At 36.2% G+C, this 23578-nt stretch overlaps 1 protein-coding gene across 1 annotated transcript in view; it reads right to left on the reverse strand.

The window, feature by feature from the left end:
• Positions 1 to 23578, reverse strand: part of dnah9 (dynein, axonemal, heavy chain 9) — a 117657-nt gene that overhangs the window by 60340 nt on the left and 33739 nt on the right. The window contains exons 33-46 of the mRNA XM_066704676.1: positions 22280 to 22490; positions 21798 to 21925; positions 21412 to 21520; positions 20973 to 21120; positions 19054 to 19228; positions 16107 to 16280; positions 14310 to 14517; positions 12595 to 12760; positions 11578 to 11680; positions 10368 to 10607; positions 2822 to 2983; positions 2015 to 2211; positions 951 to 1113; positions 420 to 543 (exon numbers count right to left, since the gene is read on the reverse strand). Of these exons, the coding sequence (XP_066560773.1) occupies positions 420 to 543; positions 951 to 1113; positions 2015 to 2211; positions 2822 to 2983; positions 10368 to 10607; positions 11578 to 11680; positions 12595 to 12760; positions 14310 to 14517; positions 16107 to 16280; positions 19054 to 19228; positions 20973 to 21120; positions 21412 to 21520; positions 21798 to 21925; positions 22280 to 22490 (2308 nt within the window). The remainder of the gene's footprint in view (positions 1 to 419; positions 544 to 950; positions 1114 to 2014; positions 2212 to 2821; positions 2984 to 10367; positions 10608 to 11577; positions 11681 to 12594; positions 12761 to 14309; positions 14518 to 16106; positions 16281 to 19053; positions 19229 to 20972; positions 21121 to 21411; positions 21521 to 21797; positions 21926 to 22279; positions 22491 to 23578) is intronic.

Raw genomic sequence — 23578 nt, forward strand, 5'->3', positions numbered from 1 at the left:
ATTATAATATTCACATTTATTATTATAGGAAGGTATTCTATTCAAAATAGATTGCAGAAATATTTGTAAAACAAGAATACACATTTAAATCTGAAGTTCCTGTTGCCATATTCTTGCTCTATTGTCTTGAAATCATTATATAATAAACTATAAAGTGGTTAAAACGGTGTTTCCAAAGTTTTGTCCGTGTAACAGTAGGCAGATGTCAAGATGCCATTAACTTTTAAATGACAACAAAATTGATTTATCTTTTATAAAAAATGTTATCTTTTCAGAGTGAAAGGCTTATCTGAATTCATGCAGCATTAAAAGAAAAAATCATAGGATGAATAGTTTGCTAAAAAACAGTGGTGATAATGAGACCGGAGATTTCAAAGTTTACATTGACAGGAACGAATATTGGCATTGGGGCACATTACCTGATGCCAGGAGGTCATTAACAAGAACAAGGAATTTTTCGTCTGAAACTTGGGCGTCAGTCATGAGGAACACAGTGCCGATGTTCTTCACTCCAGCTTTGATGTACTGCGCTGCTAAATCACTCTAAGTCAAGGGGGGAAAAACATCAAAAGTCTTGATTGTTACATAATCCAACAGTTTATATGGAAAGCTGGTTGATGCAAAAATGCAGCCCATTCAATGATCACGGGTAGAGCAAAATGCTACACTGTGCTAATGTGACTGGAACCCTGTATTTATCTTAATTCCACATGCCTATGCCTATGCCTATGCCGACAGGCTGGTGAGAATCCTTGTTAATTAATATGCTTCATTTATAGAAGAGATTTAAAAGTGCTCAATGGGGGGGGGGAAACTCACCCAATTTTGGAGAAACTAAACTGCCAAAAATAACATTCCTTGCAGGTTTAAGTGCCTCATGGATATTAAGAAACTAAATGAGAAGGGGGCTGCAGAGAAAATATCCCATCAAACCTTAGACACGGACTTACCTTAAGATCAGGAATGCCGTAGCCCTTCTTTAAAGTAATTTGAAAGACCTCCAAGGAGCTTATAAAGGCTGCCAGTCTCGTCAGGCTCTGTTTACCACTGCCGCCCACTCCTACCAGGAGAGCGTTCCCTCTGGGAGACTCCAGGATACGGTTGATGCGGCAGCTACATTGGCAGCATGATAAGATTAAAAAGGGGAAGAGAGCGAGAAGAGATAAAGCAGAAACTTTTAAAATCAGATTACTTATTGGTAACTCTAACATGCTTACAGGTTTCTTGAACAGCTTCCTCACTCACTCACTCACTCACTCATCTGATGGCGAGTTTTGAGCCAAGATATCTGAAGGGGTCTTCACGTATCAATGATTCGGTACCTGTCACGACTTTAAACAATGAAACCTGCGACTGTATGAAACACCCCCACTTTACATACATGCACACATTAATATATGAAATACCCCCTGTGCCGTAACCCCTGAGGGGCCATTGGAAGTAAGGGAATTACCAGTAACCAAGGGATTGCTGTTTCAATGCTCGTGTGATCATTGGTTGGCCTTCAAAACCAAACTGTAATTTTACAATGTGCTCTTGACTCAACCACAGCGAGCTGTCTAATCTTGAACAAAGTCATTTTCAACACTTCAGGATTATGTCAAATCAGTCGCCTGTAGGCACTCTTATACCCAATTCTACTGGCAAAATATTAATAAGTTCAAACCCTTACATTAAAAAAGAAAAAACATGACCCACATTTTTATTAATACTATGAGGGATTAGAAACTGGGCAACTATGTAAGACATTATAGGTATTCAACTCACAATGGCAATTTTTTTCAATTATTATGTCATACTGTGATCCAGGGAGCCTTAATTGACTATGACAGGACATTCAAATCTGGAACCCAGACTTACAGTTACTCAGACACCGAAGGTTCTCCCAGCCACCTCTAACCCACACAAATCATGTGTCATTTGTCTCACTGTCTACCAAGATGGTGACAAAAAAGTAGCATTATTAATTCTAAAGCTATAAAACCTGCTTTTTGCCCTAAGATGTTTTCCTTACATATGTGACATGGCATCTTCGAAGAGGACAAGGTTCATTGCAGCGTTTACTTCATTATAATTATCCATTGCTTCCAGAAGCGTCTTGTTTAAGGTTTCCCACGACTGCACTGGCATGTACTTTGGCTCCCCGATTCCAGTGGCAAAGTGGCAGTACATATTCATCGTTTTGATTTCCTCTAGGGCATCCTCCATATTCTACAGCAAATCAAAAACAGTGAACACACAGGCAAATTCAATCACTTTGTATTTAGTGAGCTAGTTTTCTGTATAATCCACATGTGATTCCCCACTAAAGTAGTAAAGGTATATCAGGAATAGCATTCTCAAATACTATTCATATATTTGTTGTATGTAAATGTTAAGAATCTTTTATTTCAGTTACTTGTTCAAACTATTCCCTTCTGTATGCACACCATTTTATTTTTTCATCCACTCCTTAAAGTGTATGACATTATTGTAGGAGGCTTAACTACACTTTTGGAACAGAAGCCACAGCAGTCGAAAGTTGTACAAAAGGACCCATTAGGACAGATGGTGTACATTTTTTTCACTCTAGCGTGAACTATCTCTGCTAAACCTGAGGAGTCACCAAGCACTGGAAAGAAAACCATTTAAAAAATGTTTTCCAATTTGCAGCACTGACAGACCAGTCCTGACAGGTCATCCAAACTCCTCTGATTAGCATTCCTTCCTTGGGCAACCCTAGTCAGTGGAATCATAGTCATGAGGAGAAACTTGTGGACTAACAACTGGAAAAAAAAAAAAAAGTTAGCAAAGATCTTCACTGCAATTTAGAAAGTCTTACCTCACAAAACTTTTTCACCATGTCAGTCTGGATCTTATCAAATATCCCAAAATCCTTATCATCAACCATTTTATCTCTGTAGACCCGGTTAGACTCATGCAGGTACATTTTCACAAGATCCTGGTGAGTTTTCAGACAGTCGTTTGTAGAGAAAAGAATGCCCTAAAAACAAGAAGTTTAAGATTCGTTACATCACCTGTCCTCACATGAATAATTATATAATCACTGAGCATTTGCCTTTGTTATCCTGCTCATTACATACCTTCCTTGATATATTTAAAAGTATATTCAGTGTTACTTCAGAAAAAGAACAATTCTCAGTCTGATAAGGTCGATTTAGAAATATCACATGAAACAACAGTACAGATCTGTCTACCAGACATGCTTCTTTCCAGACAGTCATTTATTTTCACAGAAAAAGTCTGCAGTTTGATGTTTTCAGATTGAGAAGCAAAGATGCCGGGATTCTTGTACCTTTCAGCTGCTATGCACAAGCTAAGGATGAAAATTGCAAATTACAAAACTCCACAGATGTATGTATAGTAAGCATAAATTATGTATAAGGATCTGAGAGGTTGAGATGGAGCATTAGTATGTAAAATATTTTCGAGAGGGAAAAAAAACACAAATGAAGCAAAATCACCCCGAAATGTGTGCCATCAACTCCCCTGCATGTCCAGCTAAGGACAATTGATTTCAGCCATTTCTCATTTCCAAGAGAAATAAATAAATAAAAGTAAAAAAAGTCCACAGAAAGAAGACCAAAAAAAACTCGACAGAATATCAAAGAGAGGGTAAAAGGACAGTATTCAAAGGAAAATGCATGAGAAAAGAGGAAAAAAACACACCAGGAGTGGAAAACATTGAGACAGTAAGAAGGTAGTTTAGGGTCTATCAGCGTCTCATGAATGTATGCAATTTATCCCTTAATATATTCCAGCAGCAGACACTGTAGGTATGCAGCAATCATAAGGGCAGCTCCCAAGTACAATCTCAGCTTCTTCCTCTGCCAGGCAATCATCTGTTTTTTTGCCAAGCTGTCAGTGTATATACAAAAAGTTGCCCAGATGTCACTTAGATGTCAGCTAGATTGTCAAAGTACAGGGCCCCCTGTTGTGAAGGACACAACCCCTACTGCGCATCATTAATTTGGGGTGTTATTACAGGCCTGCAGATAGGCCCTCTGCAGGGAATGTGTGATGGATGGCTGAAGAGACTACCGTGATTAGACGCATCAGCAGATAATTATGTTAATTATAATAGCAAAATACATCTTCTCAGTTAGTGTCATGTTTTATTGTGGGATTCATTCTTACAACAAACCTGTGCTCGTTATACAGTTCTTTGCTGCAAACAATGAACGATTTCCTGTAATTGCTATTCAGCGCAATATATAGAAATCTCTGAAAATATTAGTTTATTTATGTATATTTACTTAACATAAAAAATGGCTCCTCTAAAGTAAACAAGAGAGAGACGGACAGAAAATAGGATATACAGACAGAGAGATAAGTAGACAGATATATAATCACTATTTGTATGTGTAGGTTTGTGAAGGAGAGGACTGCCTTTTCTTTTTTGTGTTTTTTCTCTTAGAAATTACATCTTATCATTTCTGAACATTTGTCGATGAAATCCCAAGGGTTTGAGTTCTCGGGATTATAAATCATTAGCAAAAATATGACAATATTGTGTCTTGCAACAACCTATCATTTCAGGTCATCATTACCGAATGAACTATGTCGACCTCGCGTTTTTAAAAAACAGGCTCCAAGAATTAATGGGGTCACTCACACCGCTCATCTCCGGTTAGTTTTCCACTGGGAGATTTAAACCTGTCATCGCCCCATTGGGATGATTACATGGTAGCCAAGCATGAAATTAAGATAGCAGGAGTCAGTTCCATTTCATCTACACCACAAACCACCGCCAATCTGGGGGATATGGATATGGCTACACATATAATATCTGTTATTTCTTATTTTTCTTGGGGAATGGAAATGTGCGGTAAAACAGATGCTGCACATTCATTGTGCCAGCATTGATACAAATCATAGCTGTCACTGCAAGTATATTAAAGGGCAAGGCGATTAGTCACAATATTGAATGCCATGTGACAATTGTCTTCAAAATCCAGTGTTAAATGGTGCAAGTAATTGTGATTAGAGACGTGAACGATAAGGATTAAAAGTGCCACTGATATATAAAATACACAGCATCCCAAATGGCCAAATTTATGGTGCCAGTTAGATCTCGTTTGTCAGAGATCTTAGGCATAATGTGGCATATGTGAGCCACACTGGAATAAATCTGTAAAAGAAAGAATACAAACCAACATTGGGAATTTCTGTATGTAAATCATATTACAGATACACACATTTAAAGCTAAGCTGAGTCAAAACCTCATATTAAGACAAAAATAAACTCATTCACTGAGATTTAGTGTTACTTAAAATAAGAATGGAAAAAACGGTTCTGAAAGAAATAAGCCCAGCTATCTATGATCTATGCTAAATAGGAATCTTTGAACAGGATGGGTCTCCAATGAAACTGGATATTTTTCATGATAAAAAACAAAGGATACAATCATTTTTAATTCAAAAGGAGTTTTGTAATAAATCCCAATTTAGCTTTGAAGAATCTACAGCATTTATGATAATGTGATATTCTTGTATAATAAAACATGATACAACAATTCAGTGGCGCAGAGAGGGTTTAAAATAAACTGACAGTAAACGTAAACCCAGACTGCTGCAAATTGAAAGATATCACCCCTAAAACTGCAACAGTTTCTCCATTCAAGTGTCACACATTTCTGTATGTTATGGGATAACAAATTAGGTATAGCACAGGTTTACAATATGGGCTGTGCTGTGTTATACTGACCACTTCACTGGGCATGCTTCCCATGGCCCAAAGGCAGTATGACTTTCTCTTTTATTTTGCATTGTATTGATATCACTTACAGAGCTAAACATCTATAGCAAAAAGGTGTTTTGAAACTGCTCAAATACATTTAATATTTGGGGTTATCTGAACAATTAATGAATTTTTCTCAAATCACAGATCATGGACACAGACCGCAACTATGTTTTTTTTTAATTTCTGTGTTTTGGTACTACCATAGAAGCTTAATAATAATATTAGTTGGTTAAGTTACTATTACTGTAAAAGGTGAGAGTACGAAACCATTCTGATAACAGGAAACTGGTATGCTTAACTTTAGTTCAAACATTTGCCTTCTGCTCCCAACTATAACACACAACTGGAATCTGCTGCAAAGCATTTAATTACATGTGATGCCACGCCACTTCAGTGAAGATTACTGACATCTTAAGGCAATTACAGACAGAGACATAGTAGTCAATTGTTGTCACCTGCGACAATGAAGCCAGCACAGAGACAGTTATACTGCAAGTGCCCACTGTAAACCGTGTACACAAGACTTCTGCAATGTTGTAGAATAACTGTTCCATCTTTTTGCAGCACATTAATGGACAGAGGATATATTCAAAGAAAACCTATGCATTAACAAGAAATATGCATGTATGTGTGTTGGGCGGGGGGGTTATACAAGCCTACAGTGGATGAAAATGACTGCAAATCCTCAAACATATTGCTCCAAAATGGATGCAAAAGGAATTATCTTGGATGGAAATCCTGTTCTCAATGTATTATTAAACCTAAAACCTGACAAATAAATACAAATAGAAAACAACAGGAGTATTGAGTTGGGCTATGCACAACATCTAACTCATTTGTAAGGGCACAAACAAGATTCAAGAGGCCCTGGCACCACAGTATATACTCGTGTTAAGAAATGATTGATTTCTCACAGAGAAAGTCATTTCAAATCCACGTTGTTGAAGAAAGCCCCTATGGTTCAGTTATCTGACTAGCACAGGGAGTTTGAATTCAATTACAATATTTGTATGGCACCTTTGTCTATTTTGTACACTAGTTAAAATGGGTCTTTCTTAAACCAAGAGGTAATAAACCCAATTTCAAAAAAGAAAAAGGTTCTACATATGTTATATAAGCGTTTATTTTTTGTGGACATGTTATGGATGTTGGGAACATGGTTGGTTTACACTCAGACTGTTTTGGGCCTATAGCATCATATAATCAGCAGCAAAGCCAAAAATGTTTGAGATGTTTGTGCATGCATTAATTGTATTTGGCTCCTTATTACATCTGTACAAAATAAAATAAATAAATAAAAAAGTTACTCTGGTTAATATTTCACAGTTCTGTTTTTTTGTTTTTTTCAGAAGTCCAAAATAAAAAGCTAATTAGATTTACTCAGACAAGGAGCTATACCTATTGGATTTCTTTCTACACAATTCAGGGCACAGTTATGAAATAGGAACATATGGCTTGGTTAAAAGAATATATTAATTTTAAACAGTGACAAACATATTAACATCTGCAAAGTTACCAGCTTACTGTCACACCAAAGTATGTAACAAGGCCTCACTTTCACATCCAATAATAATGCATGTGAAATGTGCAGGACATCTCTTGGGAAAATGTGTCCTACATTGTGGAGATCATTATGACCTTCATTTGCAGTGCTGTAAAAAACTACAAAGTTTGATGATGAAAAAAAGACTTTGCTACATGCCACCATCATAAAAGACTTTGATCTATCATTCTCACTTCAAAACTTTAACAAAATACATAGCCTATGAGAGATGCCAACAACATATGCCAAAACTCCACATTTGCTTTTAGTGGCTGCAATCCAAAAATATAGTTTCTTGTGGGTTATTTTTTATTTTATTAAAAACAAACAAAAAATGACACCATCCCAGCATAAGAACAGAACACCTAGATGATAATTCTCTAAAGAGCTTCAATAGAACAGCTTCCCCTTAATTTGAAAAAAGCTTAGCAGTTTTCAGACATTCCCTATATAACGAGAACACAAAAAAAACTAAATAAAACCTTTTCAGTTCCACACAGTAAAACGGAAGTGCAAACACTTTCTACTGTGTTCAATAAATTCATTTAATATGACATCCAGCAGATGGTCTTTATTTGTACCACCAAGTCAAAATCGTGACTACAAAGAAGTTCTCTCTCAATAGGATCACGTCTAAAAATGCATAACATCCTTCAGGTAGCATCCATTCTGACAATGATAGCAATGCTCAATGCAAAGGAGAATGTGTTTTAATTAATCACCATGTACAAAAAAAAATATCATTTAAAAAAGAAACATCAGGGCTCAAGTTATATCCACTGGGTGCCATCTTAAATGATTCAACAAAGCACTAGGGCAAAAAGGAAACTGTGAACTTCGATGCTTGGGGCTAAACAACTGTACCAGTCAACCTCTTGTCTGTATGAAAGCTAATATGCTGATCAATCACCACAGAGAATACATGAAACAGCTTTGAAAATAACAGCTTATATTAAAGACAAATATAAATGTAATCATAGATACTGTGCTATGCATTATTCTCCACTGCACATTCAAATAATATATAATAGACTATACAGCACAGATACGAAGTTTCAAAATCTCATACGCTAAGATAGTGCCCTATTAGTTTGATTGATCATGACCACACTGTATTATTAGTAGTAATAGTTGTTGTTATTGTAGTAGTAGTAGGAATAGTAGTTATATCTTTATTATTAAATTTCAATGTTCTTACAATATAAGTTTTTTATTTGAAGGTTTCCAGTACCTGGTCTGTCAAATCTATTTACCTTTGTAATATTTTAGGTCTTTATTATTTCCAGATAATTTCAGATAAAGGTTGTATTCAAATGGCATCGCCATGAGTAACCCAATTATTTCAATGGCAATCTTGAAGTATTTTCAATTCGTTTTTATTGCTGTTTTTCGTCCGAAAGATAAAAAGATTATTCATATTTCATATCATATAAAAAAAACTTAACAATGACACTTAAAACAGTAAATGAAATGTGTGCATATTTGCTTCCACATAGCCATTATAACCATAAAAGTTAGGGAGACTTTTTAAAGGGATATAAAAATGAAACAACTGGTGAAAACTGAAAAGATGAAAACTGGTTCCTGGAATGAAACAATGTTTTGCCCATTCCTCTCAGGCAAAGAGACTGAAAATTTCCTGATATAGTACAGCAATGTCATAAACTGTCAAGAAACAATATGAAATGGAATACATTTTTTGATATCTTTAAGGAAGCTTTCCATGTACTAGATACCTCAGGTAGTTAAATCTAAAGCAGAGTCAACAAAGCATTACTGAAGCTAGCACTTCAAAGAAAACTCCACCATGCCTGACTCTTGATATACTGAAGCCTGCACTGTACAACTGAAAAATAACAAACAGCATTAGGGGCTTATATTTGCTGGGTCTGTGGTTTGATATTATCAACTTTAGTGATGAAAAACAAATCAAAAGTTAAACTTTTTTGTTTAAAAAGCCCTCTCCTTTTTGTGATATTTCCTTAACTTTTAGGCAGCTACCTTAACACTCTAGATAAAGAAAGCATCTCTCAGTGCATAAAAGTTGCAATAATAATTATAATAATACAAAATTATAATACTAATATAATATAATAATATAACTGGACATGTCAAAGGGCTACTCTGTTCTTTCTTTTTTCTTCAGGAGTTGTAAGCCATTTTAAATGTTTAATGTGTAAATGCATCAAACTATGTTTGATCAGTTATACACACACAAACACAAAACATCTATACAAGTTTTTCAGTCAATACAATATAGTACTTTGTGTATGCCATATCTCCATGCTTTTCTAAAACTAATAAAAACAAAAGAAAATCCAAGGCAAACATTTATTTATTTTTGTTTTACCCAGTTTTAATAAATGATGAAGTGAGATAAACCCCTTTGCAATGCTTTATCATTATCTTTCTTATACTAAGAAACATTAAATATGTTTATACATGCCCATGTGAGAAATGACAAGTAATGGTGCCTTGCAAATCTAAAGATGTGGCCATTTGATTGATGTCCTAACCAAAGCATCAGAGGCTCCCAGGCAACTAGATTTATTGTTGCATTAGTATATTCATGCATTGTATTTATTAAAATTTAACTAACCCCCTTAGGAACCAACCCATTATTTTTTTCCATTTACTACACAGAAATTCATACACCCAGCCCCTGCTATAAATCAAACATCAATTATATTTCATGAATTTCAAATAGAAGTGGCTGAATTGTTTTAATTCATACTCAAGCCAACATGGTCATTTATAATCACAGAATAAAGACATCTCCTGATGTAATATTTCAAAAGGTACAAAGATTGAGGCTCTAATTCCAAAATTAGCCCAATGCATGAAAATATAATTGAATCTATATGGGCTGGCAAAGAAACCGATTTGTTTTTTCAACTTACTTACTTGGTGTGTGTTTAGTTTAGAACGCACCATTGGAAGACAAATATTGTTTTGCATTTTGCATAGATTCCTTATACTGTGTTGTGAAATCTGAGTGGTCTTTCTGAACACAAATTACTTTAAATAAAGCTCTTTCTAAACAAACATACACTTAAATATTACAGACTAAACAGAGTATACCTGGAAGATGTTGGAGAGGTCTCTCAGGTTGAAGATGTAGTGAAATTTGATGGCGGTGGGAAGGAACGTAGTGGACACTTTCTGATGCAGTCCCAACGCAAGGTTAATGAGTTGGGATGAGGTCTTCTGTAAAGGAGCTCCAAAGTTCCCCAGTTTGAGGTGTTGACTGAGTATTGTGCTGTAGATGGTTGCCAAAGCGTCCGCTCCAGGAAAAGACAGCGCAAACACACAAAAGTGACGCTGTGAACATAGACAAATGGCAATATGAAAGACAGAAGAGAAACTTTGCCTGCTAGAGTTTGTGTTTCTACAGAAACATGAAGTAAAGCACCTATGTTATCATGTTCTGATGTTAACTAAGTTATTATGCACTCCATAGAGGCACTTAATAAAAATAAATTAATTCACTAATGTGCTGTGAATGACAGAAGCTGTGAACAGTGCTGATGAATTACTGTGCTGCTGAAGCTCCAAACAACACTTGATAAATATGTAATTGTATTACTTTCTGAAATACTAACGGAAACTGTCATATTCCTGTACAGTCTATTGTTGTTATGACATACACAAGCCATCATGTTATTTGCTCTAGTGAAGCTATTGGTAATTACTGCCTTTTTTGATGGGTTGTGTACGTCATCAGCCCAGGAAGACTGTTCCCCCTAAGCTGCATTTTTGAAGAACATTAAAAGCAAACAGAAAAGCCAACCACCCAACCATCAAAAACAAGTCAAAACACCTAGTAATGTTTCAGTTTAGTAAGACTTTGTAATAGTCAGTTTTAGTCAGGCTTTAGGTTTTAAGTTATTACTCTTAGTCATAAATAGGTTTTTGTCAAAACATCTGAAATGTAAAGACTGCATAAGCTCATCTCGATCACCTCCCAAAACGCTTATAAATCAGACACCTTGCTTTGGGGATGGCAGCTGGAGTTGGTTATTTTATTTATTTTTGCTTTGGCCCTTCTGTATCATCATCATTTCCAGCCTATTTTGAAGTCGCACACAACCACGTCAGGTGCCTTATTTAGAGATGAAATTACCTTTTGATGAGTTGCAAAGAGCTCTCAGTAGGTTTGACTGCAGTAATAACATTCCTATTTTTTTCCCTTTTATTTTTATTGTGTTTTGTTTTTTTCTAAGCATGCCTGCATTGCTCCCAGAAGCTCGGTTATAAATCACCAGAATAAATTTAGAAAGTCTGGAGATACCTGCAGTCTCGGATTGATGGTGAAGCTACCAGCAGTGGGATTCATGCAAGACACATACTGCACGTTGTTAATCTCCTTCAGTGACAACTTGTTTCTGTCATACCTAAAGGGAACGGGGAAACATAAAGAGTCAGGAAGCAAGCCTGTAAAGTCTGAATTCAAACAAATAACTTAAGACTAATATGTTTTTCTTTAAATATTATGAGAAGCCAGCATCTGCCTAGTAATAATAATAAGCGGTGACTCACTCATATATATATATATATATATATTAGCTCACTCTAGCTTCTACAATTTTTACAAATTAGTGTCACAACCTAAACATTTAATAAAAATCCAGCCTGCAGGAAAATTGCTTGCTGTGTAGAATCTATCTTCATGTGCAGCAGACAAAGCTCAAAACACAAATCCTTACAAGCTACACATATAGCCCTTTTATATAAAAAAATGGATAAACTACAAATTAACTACTGCATTCTCGAAGCTACAGAGTTACCAAAGAAATCCCCCTGCCTTTCCTTCAAAGCTTCCTCACACGACTTTAGCTAAAAAAGAAATGCAATTTAAAATAATGTTGTAGTAATGAATGGGCCTATTATGTTAAACGTAATAAATGTATCCATTCACAACATTAACTTTACATTCATTTTTTTCAACCTACAATCAAATAACGATTTATCTGCTTACAATGGCTGGGAAAAGACACAGAGCAACTGACAGATTATTAAAATCCTTCTCTGTATGCAAATATGTATATGGTTTGACATGGGCACCGGATTCTAAGTATTCCAGATGTGAACATAAATCTTGTGCCCAATATTACAAATATAGTAAAGGCTGCAATATCGGCCGTTTCTGAAATAAACACCATTCCACATCGTTTGGCTTAAAGCTAGATTTTTGCTCCCCTGGGTGTTGACTCTGCAGGATCTGGTATGCATAAGTGTCTCTTCTTTTCCTTTTCATGGTCCTCCCACGGTTCTCTACAGGATTAATACTGTATAAAAGCAGGCCTACCAGTGATTGTAATCCATGTGTTGCCTGATCAGAGTGTGTGGCTGCACTGTGCCATACTCATCGACCTCGGGCATATTCATGTCATCAATGAAGTAGATCAGCTTCTTGTTGCCAGGAGGGCCATAGTTTTTTCCAGCTTTCTTTTCCAAAGGCTTTTCTAAAACAGCTGGGTGAAAGGGAAAGGAAAGAAGAGGCCATATATTCCAAACTGACAAAACCAGGATTTTAATTTTGAAAGAATATATATACTATAAAAAAAAAAAAAAACCTTAAGGAGCATAGGGCATTTAGGTAGACATATAACATGACATTACACTGAAAATTATCTAAAAACCAAATTCCCTAAACTAAACTTTGACAGGTCATTTCTTTGCTTTTTTTTTTTTTTTTTTTTAATTCTGTGCTCTTGATCTGGGTTGGATGGGATTTGGAAATGTATTCCAAAAACTTAAAAAAAAAAAATCACTACAAAGTGTTCAAAATGAGCACACGATCATCCCTGCAGCAGCACTAGAAAAATAGCTGTTTAAGGAAGTTCACACTCAAATTGTGCCAGCTTCTACCTTGAGGATATGTACACAGCAATTCTGGAGAGGTGACCTTCAGTCTGTGTTTACCATACCTGGATTGGCTGTGATACATCATCTACATTCCTTTTTCTTTTTATTAAATGTATTACACTCCATCCGTTTATTCAAAAATACAAAATATAAATTGGTGAAGTTTAATACATTAGTCAGACACTAACAATATATTTGCATTTAATTGAGGTGCACATTAGACTTTTTTTTTATTATTATAAAAAAAAACATTAAAGTTACACTAACATACCGGGTTTACTTCAGGAAAGAATTCAACTTTATTTTGAAGGTGACGTTATAAATAATTTAATAAAGCTAAGAATTGAAAATGATTCCAATGCAGACTGACAGCTCAACAGATGCCTTCAAAAGATGAATAGAAAACGTGTTCAAAATGTATGTTTATCCAATAAAGACCACTTTGTAATTGACTTTGAAAGCCAGAAAATGAAAGCAGCTGAGAACATATTGACTTTGGCATCTTGCAATTACACACAATATCGGTGCAGATCCAATGAAGTACTGTAATAGACTCATGTTTAATTTATGCAGCATTGTCAATGCATTGATAGAGATTTGCAGAACTATACATGTAATATATATATACACAGTATATACACACACATACACACTCACCTCTTTTCAAAAGTGTATTATTAAACAGTATATGGGGTTGAGTGCAAACGAATCACACTCCAACGGGAACAGATATGAAATTCACATTTATTTTCGCCTTACCAATTTTGTGAGAGACAGCCATATGTATTATTACAAAGGGGCTGCTGCTCCTAGCTTTACCTCACCTGATGCCATCCACAATCAGTGAACTTTCTTCCGGCATCAGGGATTTCTAGCTACCAAAAAAATAAAAAACCTGGAGTTCAAGACCTGACCTCCAGCCATGTACAGAACAGAGACTCAGATCTTGGGCACAGTATTGGTTACATTTCTATTGTTCAAAACCATTATTTACCATGTCCAGAAATAATTCAGACAATGATAAACAAAAGACTTCAAAGACTATACAATTGTAGCAAACAAATTAGGCTTTTTAAACCAATTATGATGAACAGCATAGTTTCTTCCATATACCTTGCAGGTTACTTAAAGGTTCTCCACAGAAAGGTCCCTTACCTTGAAGCATAGCAGAAGTGGTGTAGTAATTAAACGGCACATTCTTGATCATGTACTCCTCTTGATCCAGAGATCCCAGTTTATCACCCACAAGTACAGATTTCCCTGTCCCAGCATTCCCCACTAACATTACCGGACGTTTCTGGGCCAGCAGTCTGTCCATGAAGTATTTTACCCGAATTGTTTCTGTGGTGTGAACAAGACATGCCTACAAAAGCACACAGAATTAAATTAGCAACTCATCGTTTGTGGATAATGGGCCTACAACATCAATATTACATTAAATTAATAAATGTCATGTGACCAGCTTAGCTTTTAGTCAGGAGCAACTGGCCTGTGAGTTCATTGTGTGCTCACTGGCTCATTGACTTGATACGATGTAATGGCGAGGGAATGTTTATCTACCAGCATCAGAACACATCATGGACCACAGCTGGGAGTGTAAGAGTGGTTCTTTGGAAAAGTACTGAAAATAATTAATAACCAAAATCTCAGAGTCCTGGCCTCAGTCCCACAGAGCGCTTCTGGGATGAATTGGAGGGGCAAATAAAGATAAGGCCACAGGAACCCACTTCCCCTGGTAAAACTGGGCAGTGCACACAATGGCATTGCTTAAATTGGGTTATCTATGCAGAAGGTTTCAGCAGTCACTAAGGCCAAGGGTGGGACTTCAGCCTATTGAATTCAGTGTGATCAGCTCTATGGATTTTATAACACAGTGAAGCTGGAAGAAAACAATGTTGTTTGCATCAGAAGGGTAGATGTAAGTGAAAAATAATCATGTTTTTGATTATGTTGCAATGTATTTACATTTTTACAATGTACGACTGTCGAAGAGAGCTTATTAAGCAATTGAAACCTGATGGTACCACCAAGACCAATACTTGATCATAAACAGTGTGTATTATTGGCATCGGTTTTCAAGCTAGATCACATATTCTGTATTTGTCATTGTAAGTAGCTTCAAACATCAATTATAAATATTATTATGTGTGGTGCCTGGTAATTAATACAAAATGTGTTACTAAGTAGCATGCCCAATAATTATAATAATACAAATAATAATAATAATAATAATAATAATAATAATAATAATAATAATGCACATGATTCTTAACAGCCTGAGTTGTGATAAAGCACACTGTATAAGTCAACTAAAAGCCTGTTAGTTTCAACTTAAAGCAGGCTATCAATCATCAGGAGTATTTTTTTTTAAGTGCCTTTATCTGAGGTAAAAAAAAATGTATATTTTGCATTTTCTTCAATAACGTTCCAAAAGCTTGCCTTCATGCATTATAATTAATAAAGACAGGAATTATGTAAAATAAAATCCATATTTTCACATACTGACAATGAGTTCAAAGCATTACGCTACAAAGATTTCACCACCCCTTTTTTTTTTTTAAAAACATTTGTAGAGTAAAAACACACTAATATTAATAAATTCTTATATGCTTGCCGTAACATTCCCAGAACAACATGGCCAGTTTTGAACAGGGATGGGAAAAAAGTTTTCAAACCATCCATCAAAATGCTCCAAGGAAGATAATTATAACTATATTCGAAAGATTAGACTGTCATGAGACTGTGATTAAAAAAATGACTTACATTTTTTGTTTTTCAGTTCCAGGTTATTTAAATGTTATCAACAGAAGATAGCAGTCCCAGCTGCATTTTCAACCCAGGTTAATAGATATCAATGTTATATAGCAAATATGTAGCATACATATATTAAGGTATATAAGGTATGACCATATTGTATTACACACTATTTACGTAAATACATGAACTACAAACCTGAAGAGGAATTTCTGGATCAAATTCAAATTTGGGAATCATTGTAGACCATGGTTCAAATTTCTTGGTTTTAGGATCAATGTAGTAGTCAAACACTGTGCCTTGAGAGGGGAATTTGATGGTTTTAAATTCCGTCACCCACCATTTACTGAACTCCACTCTGTAATCAACCAGCTGCAAGAGTAGAGGAAAAAAAAAAGAAGTATTTACTATGTATAGAAACACACATCTTATACAATATATGGCCATATACATTAAACACGGTTTAATTTATGTTGAATTAAAAAAAAAAAAACAATACATAAATTCCATTAATATCACAACTACAACAGTAGCAAAAATGATTACAGCAGATGAGCAAAGTGCCTCACTTAATAAAACTCAATCTATTCGACAGTAAATGCTGCACAGTGACGGCTTCATTCCTCCTGGAAGCACAACAGTATGTATACTTTACACTGTCTGTAGAATAGTTCATATATAAAACAGAATGTGCTGCTCCTCCAAAACCTGACAGCCATTTTGATAAACTTCACTTTTATTAAAACGCACAGGTTGACGAAAAAGCTTTGTGAAATGCGTCCTATTATTACCACAGGGTCATTTTCAAGGGCACATCTTGTGCAGTGCAATAAGGTATTGTCATATTGGCTCACTTTGCAGAATGCTTAGTGCTGCTGATTGTCACAGTATTACACCTTTGGCACAAAATGACATTCCAAAGGAATTAAAGATAGTAATATCACAGATATCTGTCGGGAACTGCAGTTAGTGAGGGTGACTGACTTTAAAAAGAATCTACTACCACTCAATTGAGCCAAGAGTACAACATGGGAATAGATGTTCGAGAAAACCTGAAATGGGACTTTCTTCATTTTCTATTACTCACAAGCAAAGGGAGAATAGAACTATGTCTCATAGTTTGCTGATATGGAAAGGCTTTTGAGGAATCCAGAGAAAAGCAGAATGAGAACGATACACTTTTCCTGAAATACTGTTTCTACTAATCAGATCTCAAAAGACCAATTAGGTCAGTTGTACACATTGCTTTAAAACCCATATAATTAGGCCTAATTTGACACCCCTATTACTTAAAGTTGTTTGGTTGTCTTAGTTTTGTTCAGCATTTATTCATAACAAACTATTCTTCAGAAGTCTAGATTAGATGCTATCAATGTTTTGATAACCTGGCTTTGTAGATAACATGGGTTGCATTCCCCCATAATATCATCCTTCTGTCATCCACTGACTCTCACATTTGTGATATATAGTCTATCATTTAACTTGGATTGGGTTGTCCGTCCCAACATTGAATGGAGTCCCATGATTATTTAGCATAGACCAATAAAAATGAAACTGACCATTAAATCATTAGCTAAGGTATCTGACAACCAATCTAGGTCTATGTGAATAAATTTGAATTTGGGTAATACCATCCAAAACAAGATCATGAATAAACAAGTATAGAGCAAGACTCCAACTGTCTTACTAGTTCACTGAAATAAGACTGCCCCCCCGTGTGTCAAATTCCATAACCTAACATGAGGGTTACAAGATTAGGAGCACTGTCACTGGAACTCTCACTGGCAACTTTTGGCCGCTGTTCACAGATACTCTGCTGGATGAGAGCGTGAGTGCACACTGAGGTGTGGGTCATCTGAGAGACATGCAAGGAAGGCTTCACTTCCTTGCTGGAAGTATTTCTTCTCGTAAGCAAAAATAATTATTACCCCGGGGAAGAAGTCAGAAGTCAGGTTACCATGGAGCTGTCAAGATCAGACATGCAAAGCAAAAAGCTGTAACTGTAAAAATCTCGGCATCGCACAATAAACCCATCCAAGTTTATAACCCTCCGCAGTTATGTAATACCCTACTCTATATTCATTACTTTGTAGACAGATGCTGAAACTGAAAGTCATGCTCTGATAAATGATTTTAATACCGCAATTAAAGAAAGCTTTTCGGTACACTTTATTATTTGGGGGGTGTTATTTGAGTTGCTTTCTGGTTGTAGCCTTGTTAAAAGGTAAATATTAAAGCTTTAATTAAATGTGTGGTTGTCCTTTAAATGTATTGATATGCACTGACACAATTGTTTTTAAATTATACAAAAGTATTAAAATGATTTACAATCAAGGACAGAGTAGGACACTTTCTGGAAGGATAAAAAACAAAACTGCTGTATTAAGCGATCTTTTCAAAGTAAGGATGTATGCAGAAAAAGATTTAAACAGCTCCCTTGTCTGCTCATTATTCTGTTATTATTTGTTGCAGGTGGTTATTTTTTTATTTCCATCCCTCAGAGACTGGTCCAGCATTAAGTTATCCTGATTCCTGGTGATTCACGTCCAATTTCTTTGTGAAAGTGTCAAGATTCAGAAGTTCACGTTTTAAATTATTTTCAGTATAATATGTTTTATTAATTTAACAAGGAGAATGTGTAGCTTATCACTATTATTAACACAAGATTTAATTTAGTTATTTTCCTCAATTTTTACTTAAAAGGTATGATTTCTAAAGCCTTGCTCAGTCAATTATTTCAGGAGAAAACCCTCTAACGCTACAAATATAAAAATAATTATTGTCATGCTGTGTGTTTAGAAGAATCTCTCTGCTTAGGAGAGAACAGAGTAGAGTACTGTTTTCTTTTCATCCATGCAAACATCCCAAACAATACATTAAAAAAAAAACAAGACTTCAAAACCAGTCTGCAGTTAATAGAGTAAATCAGTATTCCCTAATGATGAACACGTCAAAATCTTACAGTACAATAAGAGGTGGATTCGTACTACCAATGTTAATTTGGTAGCGTAGGCCAGGCCTGCTGCTAATACAGCCTTGTGAAACCATCTGAAAATGTCTTTAAACAGCAGTATATAGAAACATACACAAGAAATGGATGAGATTGTTTGACCTTTTGGCGTTACAGTCACAAATGAACACCTACCTGGTCTTGGAACATTGCTCCTCCAAAAGCCCAAATGCCTGCGAACACAAAATAGAGCTCGTACAGGTCCTTGGAGCAGTCTGCGGGGGTGTGCTCCTCAATCAACAGGCAATCGAGGAGATGACACAGCATCTGAACCATGCTCTGCTCTGGGACTGGAATGATTTTCTTAAATCTGAACAAATGAAAAAGTATATTAAGTTATTCATTTTAAAACAGAACAGATCCTTCACCTTATGGGACAGATTTACTTAATACAGAGCCAGAGCTGCTGCTTCTTTTTTTTTTTTTACAGGGATTTAAACTTGCCAATGCTGCAGAAAGTGGATCTTAAATACCTTAGGACTTTGGAAAAACTCTTTAATTAATAGTTTAAATTGTTTGTCTCTCGTTCTGAAAAATCAGCAGGTTTGATTCACCTTGGAAACAAGTGAAGTGAGTTATTTGTCCCCCATTACAAAGCTTTTTAAATACAGGTCTGGCTGTAGCAGAAGCACGAACAGAGTAAGTCATTTAAAGAAGTCAAATTTGCTGGAAGGAGATTACAAAAAAAAAAAAAAATGTAATTAATGTTTGATGATTTTTTAAAGACAATGGTGTATTTCCTAAGTATTATAAAACATTAAAGTAAGTCTCCTAGAACATAAGAACATAAGAAAGTTTACAAACGAGAGGAGGCCATTCGGCCTATCGTGCTCATTTGGTGTCCATTAATAACTAAGTGATCCAAGGATCCTATCCAGTCTATTTTTAAATGTTCCCACATTTTCAGCTTCAACCACATTGCTGGGGAGTTTGTTCCAGATTGTGACGACTCTCTGTGTGAAGAAGTGTCTCCTGTTTTCCGTCTTGAATGCCTTGAAGCCCAATTTCCATTTGTGTCCCCGGGTGCGTGTGTCCCTGCTGATCTGGAAAAGCTCCTCTGGTTTGATGTGGTCGATGCCCTTCATGATTTTGAAGACTTGGATCAAGTCCCCATGTAGTCTCCTCTGTTCCAGGGTGAAAAGGTTCAGTTCCTCAGTCTCTCAGTAGGACATTCCCTTCAGACCTGGAATAAGTCTGGTTGCTCTCCGCTGAACTGCCTCTAGAGCAGCGATATCCTTCTTGAAGTGTGGAGCCCAGAACTGCACACAGTATCCAGATGAGGTCTAACTAGTGCATTGTACAGTCTGAACATTACTTCACTTGTTTTAAATTCTACACTTTTGACAATATACCCTAACATCCTGTTTGCCTTTTTTATTGCTTCCCCACACTGTTTGGATGGAGAAAGTGAGGAGTCCACATTCTCATGCGTTACTTCATCTAGTTCTATTCCTCCCATAGTGTAATTATAGTGGACATTTTGGTTACCTGCATGTATTACCTTGCACTTGTCCACATTGAATTTAATCAGGCAGGTGTTGGCCCACAACTGAATATTATCCAAGTCCCTTTCAATAACCTGTGTTGCTGAGATCTCAGTATCTACTGAGCCACCTATTTTATGCACATGAAACAGATATTGCTGTCCAAATTTATGTTTAGATGTAGACTGTCCGGTTTGTACAGGTTCCATCTATCCCAGAAGAAAGACCAATGCTCCATAAATCTAAAACTCTCTTCCCTACACCAAGATTTCTACCATGTATTAAACTTTCTAATATCTGCCTGTATCCCTGGCCTGGCACGTGGTACTGGAAGTATTTCAGAGAAAACTATCATGGAGGTTATGCTCTTTAGTTTCTTCCCTAACTCTTACAATTTTTCTTGCAGAACCTCTGACTTCCTTTTCCTATGTCATTGGTTCCTAGAAGTACCTTTTTATTTATATTTTTTTCACGAAATACTTTGCAAACAAAAGCATATTTAAAAAAGCTGTAAACCAAAGCTTTACATCACCAATTTATACGACGTGGTGTAAAACATCATCTACATACCTTGTTCTGAGTGTGTCGAGACAGAGGGGCAGGTACTTATCAAACAAGATGGTCAAGTTTGCCCTCTCTGACTGGACTACTCTCTTGTCAATCCAGCTTGTCACTGGAGGATTCCAACCCAGATCAGCAGAGTTGATGTACAGGATGCCTGCATACAAACAGGGAATTTGTTTTTTTATTTAAAAAACAAAATGCTGGTTCCAAAATTAAACTCCCCCTAAAATAATACTAGATAATCACATTGTCTTCAGATTCTTTGGTGTTGATTTACATAAATATCTGTGTTTTTGTTTTGTTTTGATTTAATGTACATTTTAGTTAATTTAGTTTTGTCTTGACTTTGGTTTTGGTATGGAATGAGATAGTGTTATGATGCTGTAAAAAACAGATGTAATATCAATTATATTTAAACTAGTCTTTGGTGTGCAAAGCCACATACCAGCTCTGGACACAGTGGCAGGCGTTGCTGTTCGGAGGTGACTGATCTCAAACACAAGCCGCATAGTCGGGTTCAGAGGAATCCTTTCATTACTGGCCAAGGTCAGCACCTGTTGTGAGAGATTAAAACAAGTTGAGAAACAAATGGCCTAACAATCAATTCAGCTGTCAAAGTCAACTAAAGTGACTCTTCAGGAACACAAGGGGGCCTGGATTTAATCACTTGGATCACCAACCTGCTGTTGTAAAACTCTTTGACCTTAACACTCATCACAACACACATGACATAAAACCTTTACTCACTCCAGATGCCAGGAGTCATAGTTGGTGACATATTTACCAAGTGCCTAAAAAGAGCACTCTTTGATTTCAACAGTACAGCTTTACCTTATTGTCATCCATGACAGTGTTTAGAGACTCAATCCACATGGGGTCTATATCCCCATCAAGCACAATCCACTTGGGGCCATCGTGACTGATATTAGCCAGCTCACGCATGATATTTGAAAACAGTCCTGGGGAAAAAAAATAATAGAAAAAAAAGCCTATGCTATCACCATTTTTTGCCTTTGAATGTAAATATAAATAATGAAACCGAGTATGGCTGTATCAACATCAAAATAATAACTCTCAATCAGGCCCTTTCAAATAATTCTATGGGTGCAGGTGAATACATTGCCTGATTATATATCATTTTGAATATGAGCACAAGTGATAATGCAACACATAATAATACTACATTTTATACCCAGAGTGCTAAAAATCAAGCAAAAGTCAAGACAGACACAGTAGGAAGATAAGGCAGGCAGTACAACAGAATCAACTCAAACATACACATATATGCCTACATTATACATAAGTAAACACACCATCTTTCCATTCACGTGTTGCTGGGTTAATGATGCCAAAGAGCTCATCGTTGGTCACAGCCTTGGGGTTGAGGTCATTCCAGACAGGGCGGCGTTTCATGTTCTGGTACGTTTTGTGCAGTGACCTCATGACCTTGGTCTTTCCTGTGCCGGCATTGCCCACCACAAAGACCGAGTGACGGACTGCCAGGAGCTCCTCGAGCTGAACCACCTGAGAGCAGGGGGTCAGAGTAAACACAGTGAGCTGCTGTGAGGACACACTTTGCACTGCGGTCAGAAGGCCACTAGGGCCAAAAACTTCCCCTCCACCATGTGACCATGTGCTAAAGAGTTCTTTCAAAGAAACTGTGAATATTAATAAAAAGATACATTAAAATAAAAGCATGAAATCTACAAGCCCATCACACTGGGATTTTGTTTTGTTTTGGTGTAAGTGATTTATATGTTTTTCAAAATGTACACAATATAAGTATTACATAGTAGTAAATAACACAAAATCATATAAATGCATACATGTACAGAAGGCCTATATATTCTGCAGTTTTCTTTAAGTTAAATCTCATTATAATAGATTTTCTTTGGTACCATCAATGGAAAGTCCTCTGTCAGAGTGATACCAATGAATGGTGCTGGATTGTCTTACAAAAAAATGAATATGCATGAGTATGAAACCAAAGACATATTAAATCTGATCAATATTTTAGAAGTTTTGATCAATACCATCCATGCAGAATAGTGTGCGATTCAAACTGACAGTGTCTTTCGATGTTCACAGCTTGCTAAGAACAAATAAAACAAGAAATGCCACCCAAGCCGTTTAGGTATGCAGCAGGACTGAGAATACTACAAAAGGCTTTAACGTTTATTGAAGTCCCTTCGCATTTTTAAAAGCAACAGCACATTGTTTCCGTTTGAGACAGGGGAACCTTTCCTTTCCTCCTGATGATATGTTCAATCAATACCTTTCACTACGTTACACCCCCTACTGCTCCAAGGACGGCTCATATTATTTCAAAAGGTTTTCATGATTGTGGTTTTGACGTTATGTCACAGAGTGGTAACCATGAATAACATACAAGCACTTCACAGTGCTAGTCCACATTTCAAAAACAATGAAATGGGGAACCAGCTGCTTATAGTGCAAAGGGCTTCTTAATTTGCCATTAGTAAAGAAATGCTATAAATGCATCAGTTGACCTTCTGTTCCATTGGCAGTTCCTTCCAGGTTTAAATCCATTCCTTAGAAATTTCACCTCTGACAACACCACCATTAAATGCTTTATTTGAGAAACACAGTAC

The sequence above is a fragment of the Amia ocellicauda genome, chromosome 5, assembly GCF_036373705.1.
Source record: "Amia ocellicauda isolate fAmiCal2 chromosome 5, fAmiCal2.hap1, whole genome shotgun sequence".
Taxonomy (NCBI): domain Eukaryota; kingdom Metazoa; phylum Chordata; class Actinopteri; order Amiiformes; family Amiidae; genus Amia; species Amia ocellicauda.